Here is a 22,067-nt window from a genome sequence, read left to right as displayed (position 1 = left end):
CAAATATCAATAAAGTCTGATAAGATGGAGTATTAAAAATCCCCTATGTTTTTTGGTCTTTCCTCCCTCCCTACAACTTTCTTTGCACATCAGGAAGATGTCAAATGTTCTCAGTCAGATAAGAATACTGAAAGAGACAAGCCAACTCTTTCTCACTCTGAAGTCTTTGAAATCTTCTAGTAAGCTCAGTTTCTCAGGCACAGACTCCAGATGGTCCAAGGCCACTCGGGTACTCTGAAAAAGAAAACATAAGGAAACCAAACATTATAAAAAATTGATCAATACTCTCAGAATCCAAGTACTAAAAACCACTTGTACCCAGGGTAGAAGCAGTTCAAGCTATAGATTTAGTCAAATAAGAACAGATATAATAGCATTTCTAAGATAAGTGTATCTTTTTAATTCAGAAGAATTATTTCCTTTCACGAAGTATATGAGATGCATTTGCAAAACTGACTCACATAAAAACTCTTCCTGGATAATTATTTTCAACTGACATGCTATGAAACTTTCTATAGAGTATTTCATATTAATATTAATTTACAAACCTGCTTCAGTGAACATCAGAAATAAAGCACCAAATAATATTGAGGGATAGATGAATTTGCAGTTACCTCTCTATGGAGCATATTAGAGATCCTCACATGTTGCCATTACAAAGAAGAAAAGAGTTCTCAACAATTATTTTAGTTCAAAAGGAAGAGGAGGTTGTCATAAAACTTTGGAGAAGCACCTGAAATTAAAAAATTGCCACAGGGACACAAAATCCTGTTGATTATAAATCAAAAACTTAGTCTTTGATTAGGTGGTCACTGATTTACACCCACCAATATAAACATTAAGAGGGAATGATCTGAAAATTCTTTCAAAGCCAATATAAACTAAGAAGTGGCGGAATAACCTTGAGACCAGAGACTGTATCATATGCATTTCTGCATTCTTAGCCTTGTCACAGGGACAGCACATCTCTGTATCCTCAGTCAATAGATATTAGCTTTTAGATTTAAAATGAGTTGCAATTATTCAATGAAATAAACCACAAGTCCCATGGCTGATGCATGGGAAGAAAGTGCAATGCCTTGCAAGAACCTGAACGTAAGTTTGCAAAGAGTTGTTGAAAAGTTATTGGCCACCCAATATTCTATGTGCTGCTCCCTTACATCTCCCAGGTGAATGGTTCTGAACAACTTAACATGAGTACAAGTGACATGTCTCACTTATGAGCTGAGTCAGTTAAGAGCCTATGTGTCCCATCCCAGCCCTGGTCATGAGGAACTTGGAGGCCACAAGCTTCAGATGACATAGCCACAAGACAGGAGAGCCGCCAGCCATATTGGACTTCACATGAGTGACACATCAACCTCTATTGTGTTAAGTCATGAGATTTCAGGGTTTGTTAATGATTACATAGCACAGTTGCCTTAATTATTGAAAATAATGCCTGAGAATTACATAATTAAAATGTAGGCTAATCAAGTGGTCAATTTTTTTTGTTTTTTGTTTTTTGTTTTTTTTTTGGTGGGAGGAGGCTCCAGATTATATGAGGATTCTATTTTTTTTTTTTTTTTTCTCAGAAGTTCAGTTTCCCTGGAACTAGACAGGGTTAGGAACTGGTGTTATCATCATTTGGTATACCCACTTACACTTAATCTTCTATTTCAAATCTTCTATTTCAATGCTGTTGCCTGCCTTCACTTCCAGTACAGAGCTTCTCCAGAACATATGCGTACAGCTCTGCAAGGTTTGTGTGGGGGTAGGGATGGAGACAGAGTTGAGAGTCTAACTCTTCCTTGCAGACACTTTTGATACACTCACTTCCACCTTCTCCTTCTGTAGAAAACAGTACATCCAATTCAAAAGCATCTCTAAAATTCTTCAGGGTGAATGATATTTGCTTTCCATCTGTATCCCCTTGATAGGCACTTGGGTTTTAACTTCTCTGTTTTGAGTCATTTTACCATTTTCCCTTCCGTGTTCTCCATCTTGGGAGTTCTACCTGTCTTTTAGCTGTCAATGCATAAATCGGTGTTTCTCTCTCTTTATATTCTTATTTCTCAAGTGTGATTTTTGAGAGAAGAGCAGAAACACCCTCACATTACCATTTTGAAACTGGAAGTCATATGCGCTGTTTCTTCAAGTTCGTAAAAATCTTCTTTTCCAGTTCCATTTAAAGGATTTAGTATTTTCTTCCTTCTGCTTAACATTTATATGCTTGTTAGTTTTTTTTTCCACATGTGTTCACTTAAAGGCCCATGCATTTTAAATGGCTTCATTTGTTTTTTCATATGTAGGAAAGATTCATCAAAATGACATGTTTCTTAATATAGGCCCCAACATGTAGGTTTAGGAGAGCAAGTAATTTTAGCCACCATATGTGTTATATTCATTTCAATAGTAAAATTCCCCCAAGAATTATACTGGCCCTTTAACAATAAAATACAAATCAATGCCATGGTGATTTCAAAGCAAAATTTTTTTGTGTGTCAAATAAAATCTTCTTCATAAACAATGATTCTAATAGCCTTGTAGTTTGGAAACTTTATTTCCCTTTTTTTTTTTTTTAATCCCATAAATCTTCTCATTTAGAAGTGACCCTCTGAACCAGGGAGAAGTATGGTAAACTCATTTTGTTCTTAAAATAAGCAAATGATTTCTTTCCCTACTGTAAAATTCAGCATGTTATGCAAATATTTTTGCTTCAAATTTTCAATCAACCAGGTGGCTGTGTGAAAAATTTTTTTTCTTTCATATTTTCACATACTAGTTTATTTTGACTATTTGATAGTTTTTGGATGCATATTCAAAATGGCAAATATATACATACATATATTTGAACCTTAAAAAATCACTGGCTTCTACTTTCTTTTTTTTTTTTTTTAATTTTTTTTTTCAACGTTTATTTATTTTGGGACAGAGAGAGACAGAGCATGAACGGGGAAGGGGCAGAGAGAGAGGGAGACACAGAATCAGAAACAGGCTCCAGGCTCCGAGCCATCAGCCCAGAGCCTGACGCGGGGCTCGAACTCACGGACCGCGAGATCGTGACCTGGCTGAAGTCGGACGCTTAACCGACTGCGCCACCCAGGTGCCCCGGCTTCTACTTTCTTAAGTACAGTTCTTTTTCTACTCTCCTCCTCCACCCCCCACATCTCCATTAAGGTCTTTAAGGTTTCTCGTCATCTTATTTTAGTTGTGGCTTACTTATATTCCTTTCATGTGTTGTTTCTAAGCATCTTAGCATCTTCCTCAGTATCAGAAATTGTTTCTGATACACAAGCCTTTCCCTTCATCCTTATAGTCTCGTCAATCGAGTAACATCAGATGTGTATCTAGGTATCACAGAAAGATCCACCAGACATAGATGGCACAGGTCCTGTTCTTTAAGAGCTTGTAACTCACTGGGGGGAGAAATGTGCACATCCAAAAGATGTGAGAATTATACAAAGAAAAGTGGACTGAATTTATTTTAAAGAAATTATATATATAGATGCTGAGATTTTTAAGGCATCTGCAATGGTACAATAGGAAATAATGAAGACAATGAGTCCAGGCCTGTAGGTATCTCAGGTCTCATAATTTCATCAGTAAGTGATATTTGGGGAGAATATATTTATTTTCTGTCGATGTCTCTCTCTGTATACATGTGAGCATGCTTAAAACCACCACTCTGGCATACAGACTTAAGAGTATGCATATTCACAAACTTTTTTTCTTTTTTAATAATGTGAGACTGTCTTAGGCATTATGATTAGAGTCCGCTCACATTACATGTCACTTCAAGTTCACTTTTCCCCAAAAACTAGCGGTGCTAGAAAAAGGGGACCATTAAGAAATGAATAGTCTAAATAAGGAACTTGTTGGTTTTTAGATGCCACAAAGATCCATAAAGCATGTTAGTTTCTAGGGCAACTCGTGCAGAGTCAGGGAAACTTTTTATTTTTTAAGTTGGTTCATTATTTTCTGTCTTACACTATCTAATGCTTTAAAGGGCACAGACAAGTCTCCACTGTTAGAATGAAGGGAATAATTTCTCCAGTTCATTCAGAAATGGCACCAGCAAATGACAGGTGTTTAACCTGTCTTTAATTTTCTTATTGATTTTCTAGAATTAAATGGGACATTCACAAAAGGATTTAAACACTGTTTCTCTTTTGAAAATATCAGTAGATATTAAATTTCGTATCAAAATTGAAAACAAAGAAAAATTCACAATTAAGAGTCCATTTCATAAAGGACCAATACATTGTGTATAATGATTGGTTTATCTCAGAAGCTAAAGAGCTGAACTTCCACTGAGCTAAGAGTGGTGGCAAAGCAAATGATCAATTATTCCTAATTCCATTTAGTGGCATAATGAAAGACTGAACCATAAAAATGTAACTCAATTTCAAATACTTCTTAGCCCTCACCCCATGGTATGATGTAGTCACTATTGCTATTCCCATTATACAGATAAGGTAACTGAGAACCAAAGTGTGAATAACCTCCTCACAGTCATGTTGTGGAAAAACTGGGATGCGAATCCAAGCAGTCAGAGTGCAGATATGGCAGTGTTCTTGTTGTTATTTTTAAAGTTTATTTATTTTGATAAAGAGACAGAGTACATGTGCAGTGGGGGAGGGGTAGAAAGAGAGGGAGAAAGTTCTGCCATGTCAGTGCAGAGCCCTAGGCAGGGCTTGATCTCATGAAACACGAAGTCACGATCCGAGCTGAGCAGGCACTCAACCGACTGAACCACCAGGCACCCCAGCAAAGTTCTTATATAAATATGTTCATGGTAAATCACCAGAATCTGTAACACTATTTTATGTAAATTCCTACTCCCTCTCTAGCTATCAGCTTTTAGTACTAGAATATTGGAGCTATGTCTCTGATGGGCTTATTTATGGAAAAGAAGTTTCAAGATGAATGCAGGAAGAATTTCATCTAGCCAGGGCCGAAGTCTGTGCCCAAGACCACGCATCCAAATATATAAGCACAAAAGGGGTGAGGATATTCTTTCTGTTGATTAGAGGAAGCTAGGTATGAGATTAAGTTTTATGACACCAACACACCCTTTTCTTTTTTCATAACATGGAGCAGCAGCATAGCGCACGATCTGGCCAGGGGAGGTGCTTTGATGAATGTTGGCTGAATAAAGACAAAGGCAGCGTCACCACTCTCTGATCAACCCACTGAATCTTGGCTTCTTTATTAAAAACTCAGCAGCAAAAGTTTGCTGTTTCTCTTCTCTAGACTAAGGCAAGATCAAATGGTAGAAACAACAGTGAAATTCAGAAATCTTGTCCATTAGGCTCTGTGGCTTGTGCACCTACAGGTAGGTTTAGATATTAATCTGTTGAAAAGGGCGAAGAATATGCGGGAGATTTTTCTATTCCAAATCTTCAAACTGCCATGTAGCTGAGCGGTTTGTACTGGTCTATAGTGTGTTTTTCTTTAGTTGTTCCTTTGTTTCCAACTACAGGGAAATTGAATAGTGCAGTATGACAACATAAGTAGCAGCAATTAGGAATTAGAAAGGGGCTTCACTGCAGTTGTTAGTTTCCTGTCTCCTGTAGAGAAAGCTTAAAGAAACAGATTTAACCATGGGTATATTTTAGTAAATATACTTCTCTTTGTAAAAATGCACCATGTATTTATTTTTTTCTTAGCATAAAACAACTACCATTTTCTTAGGGTGCTACTGAAATCATATGTTTTGAGGTTTAGATGATAAATAAAGGAGATGCTATATTTTTATTTTAAAAATAAGTGTGTGCATTTTTGGCACTATACAGATGTTAAATAAACAAGGTTATGAAGCAGTTTATTTGGGTTCAAAAATGCAATTCTATTTCATTTGGAAAGAGATCCACTGCAAAACTTTCTTGACAAATGGCTGAAAGGTGGTAAGAGGACCTGAGTAAACAAATTTCAAGGGGAGGAAGGGTGAAATCGTAAAAAGGATAGACTGTCTGCCTTTTTACTTGTGGAGACTCTATCCAGCACAGCTGTATTGGCTTCACAGGGCCTTCTTTTCATTCAAACCGTATCAGGCACTCCTTGAGACCAAACGGAACAGGAGCAGAGAATAGGCCAGCAAAGTCATTTTGTTGACGTACAGCCTTCAAGGGGCCCCAGCGCTCAAAGTTGCATGGATTTCTCGAATATCAGAAGAGTCCTCTATTTCCAGATTGTGTACTTTAGAAGAGTTCTAAAAATCAGACACCCACTTAGATAGAAGTGTTTATGTGTATCTTGGGGTAAGAGGGTAAACAAGGTTTGTTAAATAAAAACACCGGTTCACGTGGCAATATGACATTAGGGACTACATTTAAGCTAAAATCCAGAAGAATTTTTGTCAAGGACAAATCCTATTTGTCTTCATTTAACACCATTCTAGTCAAAAGTAGATCTCCTTTAAAAAGCTCAAATTTATAAAATTTGAGAACAGGTAGCCTAATTTCATTGGAAAACTTGAATAAAGAAGGCTTTCTAGATCTTTTCCAATTCTCATTCACAATAATTTTTTTAAGCAAAGAACTATAAGAAACTGGATCTGCCATAATAGATTACTGCTTTGTTATTTTAAGACAGAACTGACCATATAACTATATGTTATAGTCAACCCATGATCTTATTTTTTGCTTAATTGGGAGAGTTTTTTCAATAATAACAAGAGTGATATTACACTGTATGTTAACTGGAGTTTAAGTAAAAACTTGAAAAATAAAAAGAAATGAAAAAATAATTCACTTTTTAATTTGAGAAAACAAAAACAAAAACAAAAACAAAATAAGCCAAGAATGCACTGAGGAGAAGGGAAGACAGAAGAAGTAAACAAACATCTCTCTTCCCCTTGAGATTCCTGAAATTGCCTTTACATATTTTTCTTGCCACTTCTTGAGATAAGGGAAAAATAACATATGAAGACAAACTAGTGTTCTCTCTATGTCCTTACAACAGGTTTACAAGCAGGGGGGTCTTGAGATCCACAATCTAATTCCTGTGAAATCACACTATTTCTTAAAACTGAAAATAAACTGAATTCCCAAGGCAAAGAAATTTAAGACTTCCCGGAAGGGGTGGAGTTTAGCCATTTCTGCTAAGGTGGCAGGGAAGGAAACCATACTTCTGATTTACTGGTCCCACACGTGTGTTGCATGCTGGCAGATGAAGAACAGTGGTGAACCAGGAGTCAGCACACCTGATTTCTGGATAGGCATAGTTCCAGCAATGTTACTTGTATTTTGTGGTTTGGGGAATATTTCCCTTGCCTTTTTGCAAAATGGGTATAAGTACTGCTGGTCTTTCTTATGCCACACCCACAGGGCAGCTGTGATTATCAAGTAAGAAAGTAAATGTGAAAGCACGTTGAAAGTTGCCAAATACTTTCCAAACAGCAGGTATTTTAAAAAGGCCGATTCTGTGAGGCACTGTCCATTCTGGTAATTCTCAAATGCAGAAGAGGAGGTCAATGACAGTCTAAAATTACAACTAATGAAAATTAGAGTAGAAAGGAGAAACAAGGCAAACTTAATTAAAACTATATCCAGTATTTAGAAATACATTTGCTGTTCTACGTAGAGACATTATCCAAAACACAAAAGTAATAGAAGTGTAATGGCACATAAATTACTTATGTACATACTGTGCCCTTGGTGGAGAATGTTCCCTCCAGTCTCCCTATCTGGTTAAAATTCCCCCTGCCCCCCCCCCCAACATCATGAGCATTTTCAAGCATACTGGAAATCTGAAAGAAATTTACAGAGATCACCCATATATACTCACCACCTAGATTCTACTGTTTACATTTTATTTGCTTTATTACATACTAATCCATCTATCTAACCTTATGTGCATCCACTAACCCAATTTATGTTTTGGATGCCTTACAAAATAAATCATATACATCACTACACTTTCCCCTAAAGACTTCAGCATGCATATATCCTTAGCTCCATTTGGATTTTTGTTTGATGTAAAATTTACATCTAATGAAATGTACAAATCTTAAGTAAACTGGCTAAATTTTATTATTTTTTAGCACTTCCTTAGGGAAGGCTTCCCTGACTTTACTGATCTCATCACACAAGCTCTCCATTGCACCCTGAGCCTTTCCTCTGCAACACTTATCAGAATATTTATTTGTGGGATTATTTGATTAATGGTTATGTTGACATCAGGCAATAATCATCACAAAGGTAGGGCATATCAGTCTTCACTCACCACGGTACCTCCTGGCACTTCACCCAGTGCTTCCATACAGGTGGTATTCAATAACTACTTCTTGAATGAACTAATGAATCTTATTCAGTGATGGAAAGGTTCTCATTTCATTTATTCAATCTGCAAACATTTAGTGAATGCCTCCTCTATACTGGTGAGGCGTTAGGTGAGCTGAGGGAGCACACAATAAGATGAGGCCAAAGATGCCTTGGGGGCAAGATCTCAGAGGGCATTTTTGGCCACAGTATTTATATTCAATTCTGAATGAGGTCGAAGGTCTTCTGAGGACTTTGAGCAGAGGAGCAATGTGCTCTTATTTACAGCCCAAAGTTCCCTCTGATGTTTGCAGATTGCTCATCCCTCACCCCATGTGGAATCCATGGATTACAGGGGCGCTGTGAGAAGGTGAGATAGGCATCTATCTCACTCCCAGGCTGGAGTCCTGCTGAGCAGCAGAAACTCTGAGACCCAACTCATGGACACCACCTGGGTGGAGCGCCATGAGAAATTTACTGAGAGAATACACCATATCCCTGGAAAGTGACTGGTGTCAAAGAAAAAGTTCTTGATTTACCCAAAATACTCTAACATCTCGAAAACATACTTTCTGACTGTAATAATAACGATGTCTAACCATTAACATCTCTAATAATCTCTAATCATCTCTAATAACGATGATAGGTTATATAGATTAATCTGATAACATTTTTATTGTGGTAGTTTTCTGTCTGAGGTCAGACAGCAAGCAGCAAGATACAGTGGCAAAGGTCACTGATTAGAAAACAGGAGGTACAAGGTTCTATCCCAGCTTTGCCATAACCAGTTGCATGATCCAGGAAAATCATTTATCCCATGGGCTTCAGTTTCCCAATCAGGAAAATGGGAAAGTAGGATATAAAAATCTCTAAGAGACCTTCTGGCTATAGCTTTAGCTGTTTAAGCTTTAACTTCTTTCCACAGTAGGTTGGGACCTGATTTTTAAGCTTAAAAGGTTGGAACGAATATGAAAAATCGTTTTATAAAGAGAAAGTAAAATAAGGAGAAAATCACATATGGGATTTTAGGAGTTAATATTAACTCTCAAGAACTACCCAAGAACATGTGTGGGGTAGAAATACCTTTACTTTTTTACAGTAGAAAGCCAAACTAATGATTGCAGAAGAAAAACAGGAAGATGGGCATTTTTATCTTTTTAGGTGTTTGCCCCATCAAAAAATTCCAAATATTTATCATTTTGTATTTTTTAGAACAGATACTTCCAAAAGTAGGCAAAGAATGGCTTTTCATCTTTTTTCACTTTGTAACTGTCCTTATAATTTCCCTTCATCTAAATATTTCTAATTAGCTTCTGGTTCTATTACATGAATGTTACTCCATACTTTTTCTCTCCACAAAGCTTCTGTGCCATCATGACTTTGCACATGAAGCCCATCTGTCTGAATGTTCTCTACACACTGCTTAAATTAGCTCACTGATTCTCCTGCAAGACTTGGCTTGGTCACTACCTTCTCTAATGTGGCAGTTCAGAGAAGGAGCTCTTGAGCCAGTCTGCCTGAGATGAAATCCTGATTTAGTCACCTACTGGCTATGTTTCCCTAGGGAAGTTCCCAGATTCCTCTGCATTGGCACTCAGTTTCCTCAATTATAAATAGGAATGTGTAGAATTATAGTTAAGGACCAAATACATTAGCACATGGAAAGTGCCTAGAGCAGGGTGGGATACTAGTAAGCACTCAGTAAACACTAGGTGTTGTTCCAATGGTAATACTAGTTATCATTTCGTGAAAGGCTCCCCTAAAGTCTGGGTTAGGCGCCCATACTCAGTGCTTCCAATGCACACATGTCTCCCGTCATGTGTCTAATCATTTCCTGTGTGTTTGCTTGTCTCCTTTAGTAGACAGCAAATACCTTAAAAGCAGGAGTGTATTTTTCGTTATATTTCTAGTGCTGAGTACTTAGTATCATACACAATATATTTCAGTTTTCTGAAAAAAACCCTTCTCAACCCAAAGACTAATAAAGGCACAGTTAGAACTCAGAAATGTTGTGGAAAGAAAAATACTTTGTAAAGGTAGAATTTAATGACTGACTGTTTCTGAGGGGTAGAGAATATTTCTAGATAGACTCAAAATTAAAGAAACAGGAACAAGAAATAGAACTGGGAGAAAAATGAGGTACCATAAAGTTGAGTTAAAAGGTATAGACAGGGGTGCCTGGGTGGCTCAGTCGGTTAAGCGTCTGACTTCAGCTCAGGTCACGATCTCGCGGTCCGTGAGTTCGAGCCCCGCGTCGGGCTCTGGGCTGATGGCTTGGAGCCTGTAGCCTGCTTCCGATTCTGTGTCTCCCTCTCTCTCTGCCCCTCCCCCGTTCATGCTCTGTCTCTCTGTGTCTCAAAAATAAATAAACGTTAAAATAAAAAAATTAAAAAAAAAAAAGGTACAGACAGAGTTAAGAGAGAGGAAGATGAGAGTAAGATCTTTTTGTGGACCTAATAAGCTGAAGCAGGAAGCCTGTGGTGTGGAGAGCACCCTGCTTCCTGTGGGTGAGCCTGGCAAGGGCTTAGCCACACCAGGCTGGGAAGGGTACAACCTGACACAGGGCAGATACCGAGAAATGCTAATCATTTCCCTGAATACTGCAAAGCCTTCCTCCCAAGGCCTCAAGACACGCTAAAGCAGGCAATCACATTTGCCTCTTCTGTATTTAACAGGGAACAGAGGGTCCTGACGTGGATCACTGATAAGGAAAGATAATTGTTCTGGTTGAGGTAGGGTCCAGGCTAATTTACTTAAAAGCACACTGGTGAGGTGAATATAATTAATCTTCTCTGTTCTCAAAATAAAGGGTTATTTTCTTTTTAAGAGATGTCTTGTGTTCTCAAAGAGAATGACAAAACAAATTAATCATTTTCCATTACTCCACACACAGCACTTGGATTTTGAAAGAGCATGTGAACAGTTAATCCCCTATATGGATGAGTTTCTGGTGACAGGCAGATCAGATCTAAATAGAAATCAGGCAAGGTATTTTATTTTTATCATTGTGGCTTTGAGACTTAATTCAAAATAACTGAGATCAACCCTGCGTATACTTTTAGAGTGTGCTTTCATAATTAATCCTTTTTTGAACACTTAGAAACACTCTTTTGGATCTTGTACAAAGCATTCCCTGGCTGACTGCTGCCAAAGCAGGCAGAAGCAGAGAGTATCTAGAATATTTTAAAACCATTGAAAACTCAACTGAACCATCTCTTAAGGAATCCCAACTGCCAGGCCATACTTAGTTCAAAGTACCAATAATCTGAAGTTAGAGCAATACATTTGAGCAGATAGCTCACCTCAATGACTAATGTTAGAGGTGAACTTTAAGTATGTTTGAGATGCCCTGTTAAGCTATGTCTTGAATGGTGAACAGAAGGGTAAGAGGGCACAGATGGGGTATATGTGAGCAGAAGTATATATTTTTAGCTAAAGCCAACCAGTTTCTCAATTTTATGCCGCAGGCTGAAAAAGATGGGCTATGAAAGCCAGTGGGCATAAAACAGCTGACAATATTATTCAGTGAGCAAATTCATCTGACATTTGCCACAACCAATTGTTTTCCTGAAACTGGGAATTTCTAGGGTTTTTTTTTTTCTTTTTTTCCAAATGAAAGCCATGCATTCATTTAACTGGACAACAATGAAGCTTTGTGGCCTCGTGGTTAGTATGAAAAGGAGTTGGTCTTGCCAAAACAATTTGAAATTTTGAACTTAGGCTCCCTCCCCCGACTTCATTTTAACATACTCAACTAAAGGAACAAGTTCCGCAGGCTCTACTGGACACATTTAAAAAACAAAAAAACAGAAGTAACCCAAACCACATGACTCTGGACATTTAAAAGTATGCTATAAAAACTCCAGAAACCATGCAATACTCTGGAAATTAGGCAGGATTTCAGAGGATTTGTTATACAGAAACTGGATGAGACATATGTCTTTCTTTTAGGCAACAAGAATCACTGAGCACTTACTGTGTGCAAATCAAACTACATAACATCACTACATCAGAGTTCACTCTGCTGAAGCTGCCCAGATTTAGTTCAAGCATATTCTTTCGGTTCCTGAATGAAAATAAGTTATTAGGGCAATAGTGAGACATATGTATATTACATTGTAATGTCTCATTAACAGACCTTTTTTTTTTTTTTTAACCATTAAACTGGGAAATTTTAAGCATAGTGACTATACATTACTATTTTTGGGCTCTTTGGTATTAAAACATAACAGCTACCCAATAAATACATACTGAATTTGGTCCTATAGTTACTTCTCAGTCATCCAGTAACTGTATACATGCAATGGTAATTTAAAAATATGCTAATGTAAAAGAGGAGATAATGCTCTCAAGTGAATATGGGTGTGCCAGGAGTTCTGGGATACATTCTAAAAGAAATAATGATGTTGCAACAATAAATCAAGTTACGTGAGAAAGGTATTCTACTTTTTCTTTGAGAATTCCTGCTCCCTACATTTTCTTGGGATATACTAGGACAGGATACCCAGGAGAAGTACCAGTCAGAAAGACAAAATTTGAAGTATTTTGTATTGCCTTACATTGCCTTTACCTGCCTCACCCTCATCACCAACTTTAGTTGGAGGCTAAAGGTGAGAGATTTGGTCTATATTATTTTAAGAAGGTGCAGACATAGGTACATCACAAAGTCATGCAGAACACTACTTTACATATAAATATGTTCTCTATCTCTTAAACTTAGAGGGAATCCAATGACTTAAAGGAGATTTCTGGACATGCAAACAAAATACCTATTGATAGTCAACCTGGGTCTATCAAATTTACTGTAATATCATTTGAAGTAAATCGCAATTTACACACCAGGGGAACAGGAAATTCATTTGTAAAACAAACAAGCAAGCAAACAAACAAACAAACAAGAATATAGAATGGCACTTTGCTTCCAGGTCGTGGAACACAACAATTTACTTCTCCTTAATCTTTAGTAAACGTGAAAAATTAGTCATCGCCATTTACTCTGGTCCAATACGTAAAGTTTTAAAAACAGTATTTTACTTATTTGATAAATAATCTAGAGAATATTTAAATAACAGATTAACAGTGAAGAATAACTTTGTTGGAAATTTTAGTAAGAATTTAAGCATATTATATATTCTCCTGGTTTTAAAGATATGAATACAACGGACTTCTGATTAACTGTCATTCATGATTCTGGAAAATACCCATCTTATAAATATTGATTCCGAATTTCAGACATTAACATTTAAATAACAGATAACAGTGAAGAATAACTTTGTTGGAAATTTTAGTAAGAATTTAAGCATGTTATATATTCTCCTGGTTTTAAAGGTATGAATACAATGGACTTCTGATTAACTGTCATTCATGATTCTGGAAAATACCCATCTTATAAATATTGATTCCGAATTTCAGATATATTTCCAACAAGTTCTAGTTTATCATTGCTTCTGGCTCATTATTCTTGCACTTGCATCTTCAAAACACAATACTTCTAAAAGTATTGACAGCCCCTATTTTTTTAAATTGATAAAGCTATCTTTTCACTACATAATTGCAATTTTTTTTCATTTTTTATATCTATAAGCATCAATTAAGATGGTCAATCCAATGAAAATTTTCTTTTCTGTATGATCTCCTCCTTCCAATCACATTTTTATACAATCTGCTTTCAACGTTTGCCCACTTAGGAACCATATGAAGTAAATACACAGGAATACAAGATGAAAGCCTACTGAATACATTCTTTTAGAAAAATGGGCTGGTCCAGCTTCTTGTTGCAAAATATTGCACGATGAAGTTCTTCTTGTTGCATAACTAACTGGATGAGAGTATCCTACTTCCTTTTTGTCCTTAAAAATACATTCTTTATTCATCGATTCTTCAGTTTGGAAAATTCATCTAGGACATTATCATTTGAAGACACATAATCTGGTTTTTTGCTTATATAATCAATTTCACCATCATCACTAGTTTCTAGACTGCTGCTGTCTGTCTCTTTATATTCATTTTATGATTCATCTAATAACTGAAATGTCTTCCTCTGTCAGTTTCCTTCTCTTTGTCATTATGAGAGAAATGAGAGATTCTGAATTCTCAACCTGCATTCAATAAAAGTAATAATAAGAAAACCCTACAAAGCTTCTTCTTGAAAGATAATATAACATTTGGGAGGAACTTCTCCATGGCACTGCTACAATGTCTTATGATAGCTTTTATCCCAGCTTTTCAAGGATTTTTGTAAAGCAAATAGATGTAGCGTTTCCCTGGGACAAAGGTTGTGTAGCATTTCTTGTAGCTCTTTTTTATAAAGATTGGGGGTTGCGTAACCTCAGGGTTCCTTAGCTATAACACAGATTCACTGCATGTGCAATGTCCACCTAGACCCATGTCCATATTGTCCCTGTGAGACCTCAGAGGCAAAGAGAAGTTGCAAACATGTATGTAGCTCACGGAGCCCACTGTGCCATGAGTAACAAAGTCTTTTGTCTCATGTCTTCTACCATCCATCAGAGTGTGTCAGACTAACTTGGTAAAGTACAAGTAGGGTAAAATCTCTTCATTTCTTGATAGACTTTGGACAGCACAGTAAGAAAACTGAAATATTATAGTAATGACTTAGTTCACTTACTACAAATCCTTCTGTGTGATTCCATTATCCCTCCACTTTCATACTATTTTAGTTTTTTTCTAGCATAGCTGGGAACGATTGATCGATAACATATAAAATAATTCCAAGGATGATGAAGTAGGAAAATGCTTCACGAAAATAAGCTCACCAAGATCCATTATGTATCTCAGATTTATAACATGGTTCAATAGATCCATATGGTATTTGCAAGACAGAATCAGTGTTTTCCCTTTTAAAAATGAGGAAACTTTCTCTTTATTCTTTGGAAGATATTTAAGAAAGAATAAAAGTAAAAAAAAAAAAAAATCAATCCTTACCAAAGGAACTGAAACTCAAGATTGGGTCCAACTAACCCTAATGATATACTGAAGATTATACCACCTCTCAGAATCCTCTTCAACCATGTAGTGCCTAATTTCTCTTCCCTTTGAGCCTTCCTGAACTGCTTCTAGGTGGTCTGATGGGAAGTGTGATAATTCACGAACCACTTGCTCAACACTGCCTTGTAAGAAGACATGTTTCACACTCAATCCTTCACATGGAGTATCTATCTGGTTGTCACATGCTGAATGGAGAAACGATTCAAAGGTAATGAATGTGATGCTACAAAGGGGATTAATACAAAGGTAGTAAAAGGAGAAACAAGAAGAAATGAGGAAGGCAGGTAGTTTATATAGCCTTAGTCAAGATGCCAAAAGCAAACGGATTAAAAAGCCAATTTTCCCAATATGTTGATTTACAAAACAACTTATTTGTTTTGTAACTGTTCATATAGTTTCCAAAAATGTTTTTTTTCCATTGGCCAGTTTGTTACAATTTGTTAAAATAAGAGAATTAGTCATTTGGCAAATTCATGACTGGATAAATTTGCCCTTCATGTTAAGTCTGACAAATTTAAATTTCAGTAAGATACTTGAAAATTAACGAACACAATGCCTGAGAAAGAATCTTACAACGTTTTTGGTAGATTAGAAAGAAGAAATACTGGAGACAGAATATATGATACTATAGTAGAAAAGGTATGGAATTAATTCAGTGGAAACGAATAGAACAAACTCCAATAGACATGAAGGGAGAGTACAGGCTGGAGGGGATGAACCATAAGGCATATTCTTAAAGGTCATGTTGACAATGACCCAAATCAGGGATTCTCAAACATGACTTCAAATTAGAATCATCTTGGGGAGCTGTAAAAAATACTGAGTCCTACGCCAGGTCAACCAAATCTGGGGGTGGGAGCATGTTGAACTAAAATTGTTAGGATTATTAAGATCTGTAAACCCACATGTCTCAGAGCCAAAATTTGACACAATTGAATTGAATTGTGAAGGTAAACTTCATATGATATAGAGTACTTAGACATATAACCTGTGTGGTGAAACTCAGACAAAAATTTGAATGTCCTGATTAATGAGCCCAAACTTTCCAGTCCATATATATCCTGCTTCTGTGACTGGTGAAAGTAACACACACATAATGGAGGAATATTTTTAAAAATGAGAAAAGGACTTTCCCATCGATTATCTCATTTGCTCTTCTCAACAAAACAGTGAGACAAGCCAGGCCAATAATTGGGCTCACTTTATAGATAATAGAAATTAGGCTCAGAGGAGTGAAGTGAGTTGTCGCTGTGATAGAGCCAGGGCTCACAACTAGATCTTCTAACTCCCGGTCTACCAAATCCTAATCATTCTCTAAGACATTTGGAGGTCACCTGCCTTTTGCCTTTCCCTCTCACTCACCTGCAAATACACTCTTCTTCAAGGAAAACTAATGTGTAATGAGGACTTTTGAGGTATTACAGAACAAAACAAGTTCTGAGTTAGAAATAATAGAGAAATGCAAGGGATGAAAACAGGAAGTTCTCTGAAAAGATGTAAAGGGAGTACTTCATTGACTCCAGGTGTTTTGTCAGTGAGTTTCTATTTAATGTGTTTTAGACAATCTGGTTCATGTCTGATGACAAGTCAAGGATATGTCTCACTGGTCTTTGCTGTGGAGAGGTAGACGGTGAGATGATAGTAGTGAAAAGCACTGAAAAAGCTTCAGAAAACCATTTACGTAACACCAGCCAAGCAAAAATAATTACGAACAGAGAGCCTAAAGAGAATAATGAGGGAAGGGCTATTTTGATGGTTTGGCCTTTTACCGTTTGATGTTCAAATATAATGTAATTGGGGGCAATGATAGGTTGAAATCATTCACTAATGTTAAATAATTAACATAAGACCACTTTGGATATTTATATTAATAGTGCTAATAGTGACAATTTATGCTCTCTCCAGCCTTTCATCTGAGATCAAAGTTTGTTAAAAGCCCTAAATAAACTTTATAAACACTTGTGTAAGTAGAATTAGAGTTGGTATGTGGATGCATAAAATAAAACAGATCCACTGAGGCACTGAGCATCACTGAGCAAGCTCAAGACAGAACTAGTAATGCAAACTAGGCATGCCAACTCTTTTCTTCAAGATTCAAAAGGAAGAAAACTAGTTCAAAGGTGCTTTATAAAACTCTATTTACCAATAAGTTGAGGGCATATTCTGACAATCCTACATATGGTCCAGGAATGTCAATGTCCTATGTATAAGTCCACTTCTTGCCCTGCTCAAGAAAGACACGGGATCTAGCTGTTGATTTCCTTTTTTTTCATTCTGCACATTCACTAGACACTTGTCAAGTGTTCCTTACTCATGTCTTCATTGCTCTTACGAGTCACAAGAGGAGTATGAGGAATGGAAAGAACACTGTGTCACTGATCAGGACACCTGAATTCTAGCCCTAGTTTTGCCACACTTGGCAATTCATCAACTTCTCTGGCCTGCAGGGTGAGGGGTTTTCAAAAGGATCTCTAAGACTCCTTCCAGGTGGAATGTTATCTAAAATGGCAGCAGGGACTTAATCTGCTATCTCCATAGGAAATTAGAGAGACACGGTAGGGATTCAACAAGTACCTGTTATATAATATCCTATGATTGAGTGAAGTAAATTGTTTGATAGCAACTATTGGTAGGTCAGAAATTTTGAAGGCCAGAATTTTAATTCCTTTTAGATTAGACCAGAGCCTATTAGGGAGGGGAGCTTCTAGATATCACCTAGCCCAGCCCAATCATTAAAAAAAAAATAAGAAAATTAAAAATGAGAGAGGTTAAACACATTGTCCAGGCTCACATGCCTGGCCATGATAGACATATGACCAGAACCTAGCTTTTCTGACTCTGAATCAGATACTATTTTTACCATATCATCATCATTTAAACTAGGCATATAATAATTTTCAGCTAAAACTTGTCTGTAATTTGTTAAAATTAGATGCACAAAATAAAAATCCCCCAAATCAGCTTTTTATTTAAAGGCTACTTCAAATATGTAAAATATACTACTCCCACCAACTACATATTAAGGGTATAATACAAATATTTTGTTTTATAGTTAAGGTAGGATCTTTAAAAAAAAAAACAACAACAAAACTTAATACACTACTACTCGGAGATTTTACCCATATGGGCTCTCTTGAAGAAAACAGAAAGCATTTCTTAAATGTATTATATTTTTTCAGAAAGCTACTTCCATCGTGTTTTGTAATATACACTCATATTATCTTCTCTATATAAAGCAAGAGCTTCTTCCTGAGGATGCACTATGTTATTGATAGTATTTAGAGTGGGGCTATGAAACACATTGCCTAGTAAGGCAGTTAGGCAGTATGACTACTTATCAGCATCAAATATGAAGCTGTCAGTCTGACCTCCAAACACTGAGCAATTTGATAATATTAAATTCGTCTGCTGGTGAAGCTGCATTCGTTATATAATTTCTCAATGACACTTTCCCTATGTCACCGTGTTTATGAGAAATTTGACAGGGCTGTAAGAAACCGTTTTTGCAGGCTGAAGGAAGTCTTACATTTTTAAATTGGTCATCACCTTTTGCCACAAGGTTGCAACTCTTAATAAACAGCCTATTTGTTTGAGTAGCATTTTCTTCCTTTGACCTTAAATACAGACATGTTTTAGAAATTTAACCCTTTGAAGATGACCCCATTATTGGAAAACGTACATATTTTAATACTGACTAATGCAGAAAACAGGCTCTGTATTTTGGGACAAGGTGGCGAAAGGAGAATGTCTAGATTGTTTCAACCAAGATCCCTCATGAGAGATTCATGAGGATATTTCCGTTTGCCCTCAATGCGAATATACAGAAGGTAGACTAACATTAGAGCAGTGGGAAACTTGGCAGAACGGGCTAGGACAGGGTTTGTGCAAAACCTTTTTCCGGTTTCAGTTTGAATGGGTTCCCAGGAAGTGTCAAGTTTGAACAAATCCAAAATTTTACAATGTAGCTCAGCCAAAACTGCTGAGATTCACCTGATTCTGGGTCAAAACTGTACAGAGCACACTGCGTTTTATTTGGTGTAAAGCCAATTTGACTAAACCTTTCAGGCAACTTCAATGAGAGGCTCATAGTCTTGGCAAAACCAAAAATGAACCTAGCTTGATCTTTGGTTTTGAAACAGCAAGTTCTGGCTTTATAAAGAGATAAAGGCAAGTTTTACTTAGCTTTAAGATTCTTACAAATACTTAGAAGAAGCACTGCAAATAATTAACAGTTATTTGGCCAGATTTACATACTCAAGTCAGTTACTTCCTGAGCTTAACCAGGACACTTCAGTAAGTACGTTAACTCTATTGGCACCATATATTCCTAAGTGGCGTAGAGCTGAATTTGGTGTTCTAACAAAGAACAATGGTGCTTCTTCAACAACTTAAGTGCTTGAAGAGTGGATCACACATGTAGTAGGATGAAGTACAACCAGTGCTGGCTCCAGGTGGGATGGAAAGAATTAAAAATAAAAACTCCAATGGCAATTGTCTACTGTTTTGGCAGATGTGTGAAGGGAGAGAATATAGCGTTACTTGGTAATTTCCACGGAGACATACTGGCATTCTCTTGTACTCTTGAAGATCAACTAGTGTGCATGGTTCAAATCTGTTACCACTAATATTACCTGAATGAATCCTTTAGGGGTGTGCTAAAGGATCCAACAGTTTTCTTTTTTCTTTTTAAATAAAACCTATATTTCTAAGAGTTTCCCAGCGTTTTGTAATTTTTCCCAATATAGGTAAATTTATGTATATATTTCTCCATATTGCTACATATTAGGATTTATCCTGTAAGGTATATCATCTCTTTAAGTATACATTGAAAACAAGGGACATTGGATTGTCTTAGGTCACTTGGATTTGAGAAGCTGATTAAACACTGAGAAATTATAGCTACATAATTACACATTTGCTCTAAGTCAATGATTTTCAAATTTTTGAGTAAATACTCTTGAAATGATTTTTTAAACTATGTGTCTACCTTATCCCTCCCCACCCCCCCCATACACATTTCAAGGTTTTCCAAATGTTTTATCATAAATTTAGGTAGTTGCAGAGGATGAAATTTCTGGAATATTGTAAATACTGACATTTTCAAATAAAACTCTTATATTACTCACATAAACGTATCCAGCAAACTTTAAATACTTCAGTAATTTGTTACCACCATTTACCCATGGACAGAATAACTAAATTAGATCCTCTTTAGAAGACAGACATTTTATATTGTTCCTTTGCCCTTTGAATTTATTTCCCATCTATTTTCCCCAACAGAGTTTTCTCCTAATATAAAATATACTTATGTTTGGAAGTCTTTTGTATTGGTTATCCTATCATACTTCATCCTTGTCTGTAACAAAAATGTATATTTAGAAAAAACTGATTTTTAAAATGTCCTGTGACCATAATGCTTTAAGTGTTATATATTTTTATTGCCTGAATTCTCATTATAACTAATATTAGGTATATCAAAGTTTTTGAGAAGAAATATTAATGTAAAATGTATAAGGACTCCAAAGCTTCCAAAAGTATATCCCTTAATGGATGGATACTGCCTACTTTTCTCTTGTACTCAGTTAGTTCATGTATCCATAAGTAAGTGCTAACTTTTGCTTGAATAAGACAGGGATCCATTTCACTTCTATTTCTTTTTTGTTTGTTTGTTTCTGTAGATTTAATCACTGAGAAATCTTGTTCACATGTAACAGTACATGAGAATGAAAGTGGTTTTGTTATAACAATGTCACTCAGTTGCCTTCCTAGTTTTATGGCAAATATTGCATAGTCATCTGTCATCAAAAATTAATTTTAATGATCTATCAGCTTGATTAGGTCCTCTTTCAGTGTTGTTGAAAGCAAAGAATTAGAAACTACTTGACTTGCCAAAGGACTATAATGTAGTTATTAAAGTCACTCACTTTCTGTTTTGGAAGGTCTATGAAAGAGGCTTTATTTACCAAGACTTATCAAATGACTACAACTGTTTTTTTCACTTAGAGGCATTTCGCTGAATTCTACATATGAAGAAAGTATGAAGAAAACTAAAAATATTAATGTTAATACCATTCTCTCAGTATACATTTTTAATACTTTTGTATTAGGGGTGCCTGGGTGGCTCAGTAGGTTAAGCATCTGACTCTTGATTTCAGCTCAGGTCATGATCTCACGGTTCGTGAGTTCGAGCCCAGCGTCAGGGTCTGTGCTGATAACACAGAGCCTGCTTAGGATTCTTTCCCTCTCTTTCCCTCTCTCTCTCTCTCTGTCTCTCTCTCTCTCCCTCTCTGCGCCCCCCGTCCCACCCCCAACCCCCCCCACCCCCTGCTTATGTACTTGCACACATGCATGCTCTCCTTCTCTCAAAAATAAACTTAAAAAAATACTTTTATATTAGCATTAAATATATTTTCATTAAAACCCTAGAGTTGCAGATTGGCAAAGCTAGTCCTTATGTCAAACCAATCAGCCAAATCAGGCTAACTTTCTGGCAGAAAAAAGTCAGACTTGATTTTTCAGTTCTATAAATGTGTTAATATGCTCTGTGACAACCACTTTTTGAATTATAATTCTTTTTTTTTTTTTCAACATTTATTTATTTTTGGGACAGAGAGAGACAGAGCATGAACGGGGGAGGGGCAGAGAGAGAGGGAGACACAGAATCGGAAACAGGCTCCAGGCTCTGAGCCATCAGCCCAGAGCCCGACGCGGGGCTCGAACTCACGGACCGCGAGATCGTGACCTGGCTGAAGTCGGACGCTTAACCGACTGCGCCACCCAGGCGCCCCTTGAATTATAATTCTAAGACAGATAAAT

At 36.7% G+C, this 22,067-nt stretch overlaps 1 protein-coding gene across 1 annotated transcript in view; it reads right to left on the bottom strand.

Moving 5' to 3' along the window:
- Nucleotides 1–22,067, bottom strand: part of CEP128 (centrosomal protein 128) — a 382,564-nt gene that overhangs the window by 24,968 nt on the left and 335,529 nt on the right. Inside the window, exon 21 of the mRNA XM_047080283.1 lies at nt 157–234. Coding sequence (XP_046936239.1) covers nt 157–234 — 78 coding nt within the window. The remainder of the gene's footprint in view (nt 1–156; nt 235–22,067) is intronic.

Source organism: Lynx rufus, unplaced genomic scaffold (assembly GCF_022079265.1).
Source record: "Lynx rufus isolate CCGP_SWC_20201006 ecotype Redwood Valley unplaced genomic scaffold, mLynRuf1.p SCAF_17, whole genome shotgun sequence".
NCBI lineage: Eukaryota > Metazoa > Chordata > Mammalia > Carnivora > Felidae > Lynx > Lynx rufus.
The sequence above is the reverse complement of the archived record's forward strand: the minus strand, read 5'-3'. Positions and strand labels throughout refer to the sequence as shown.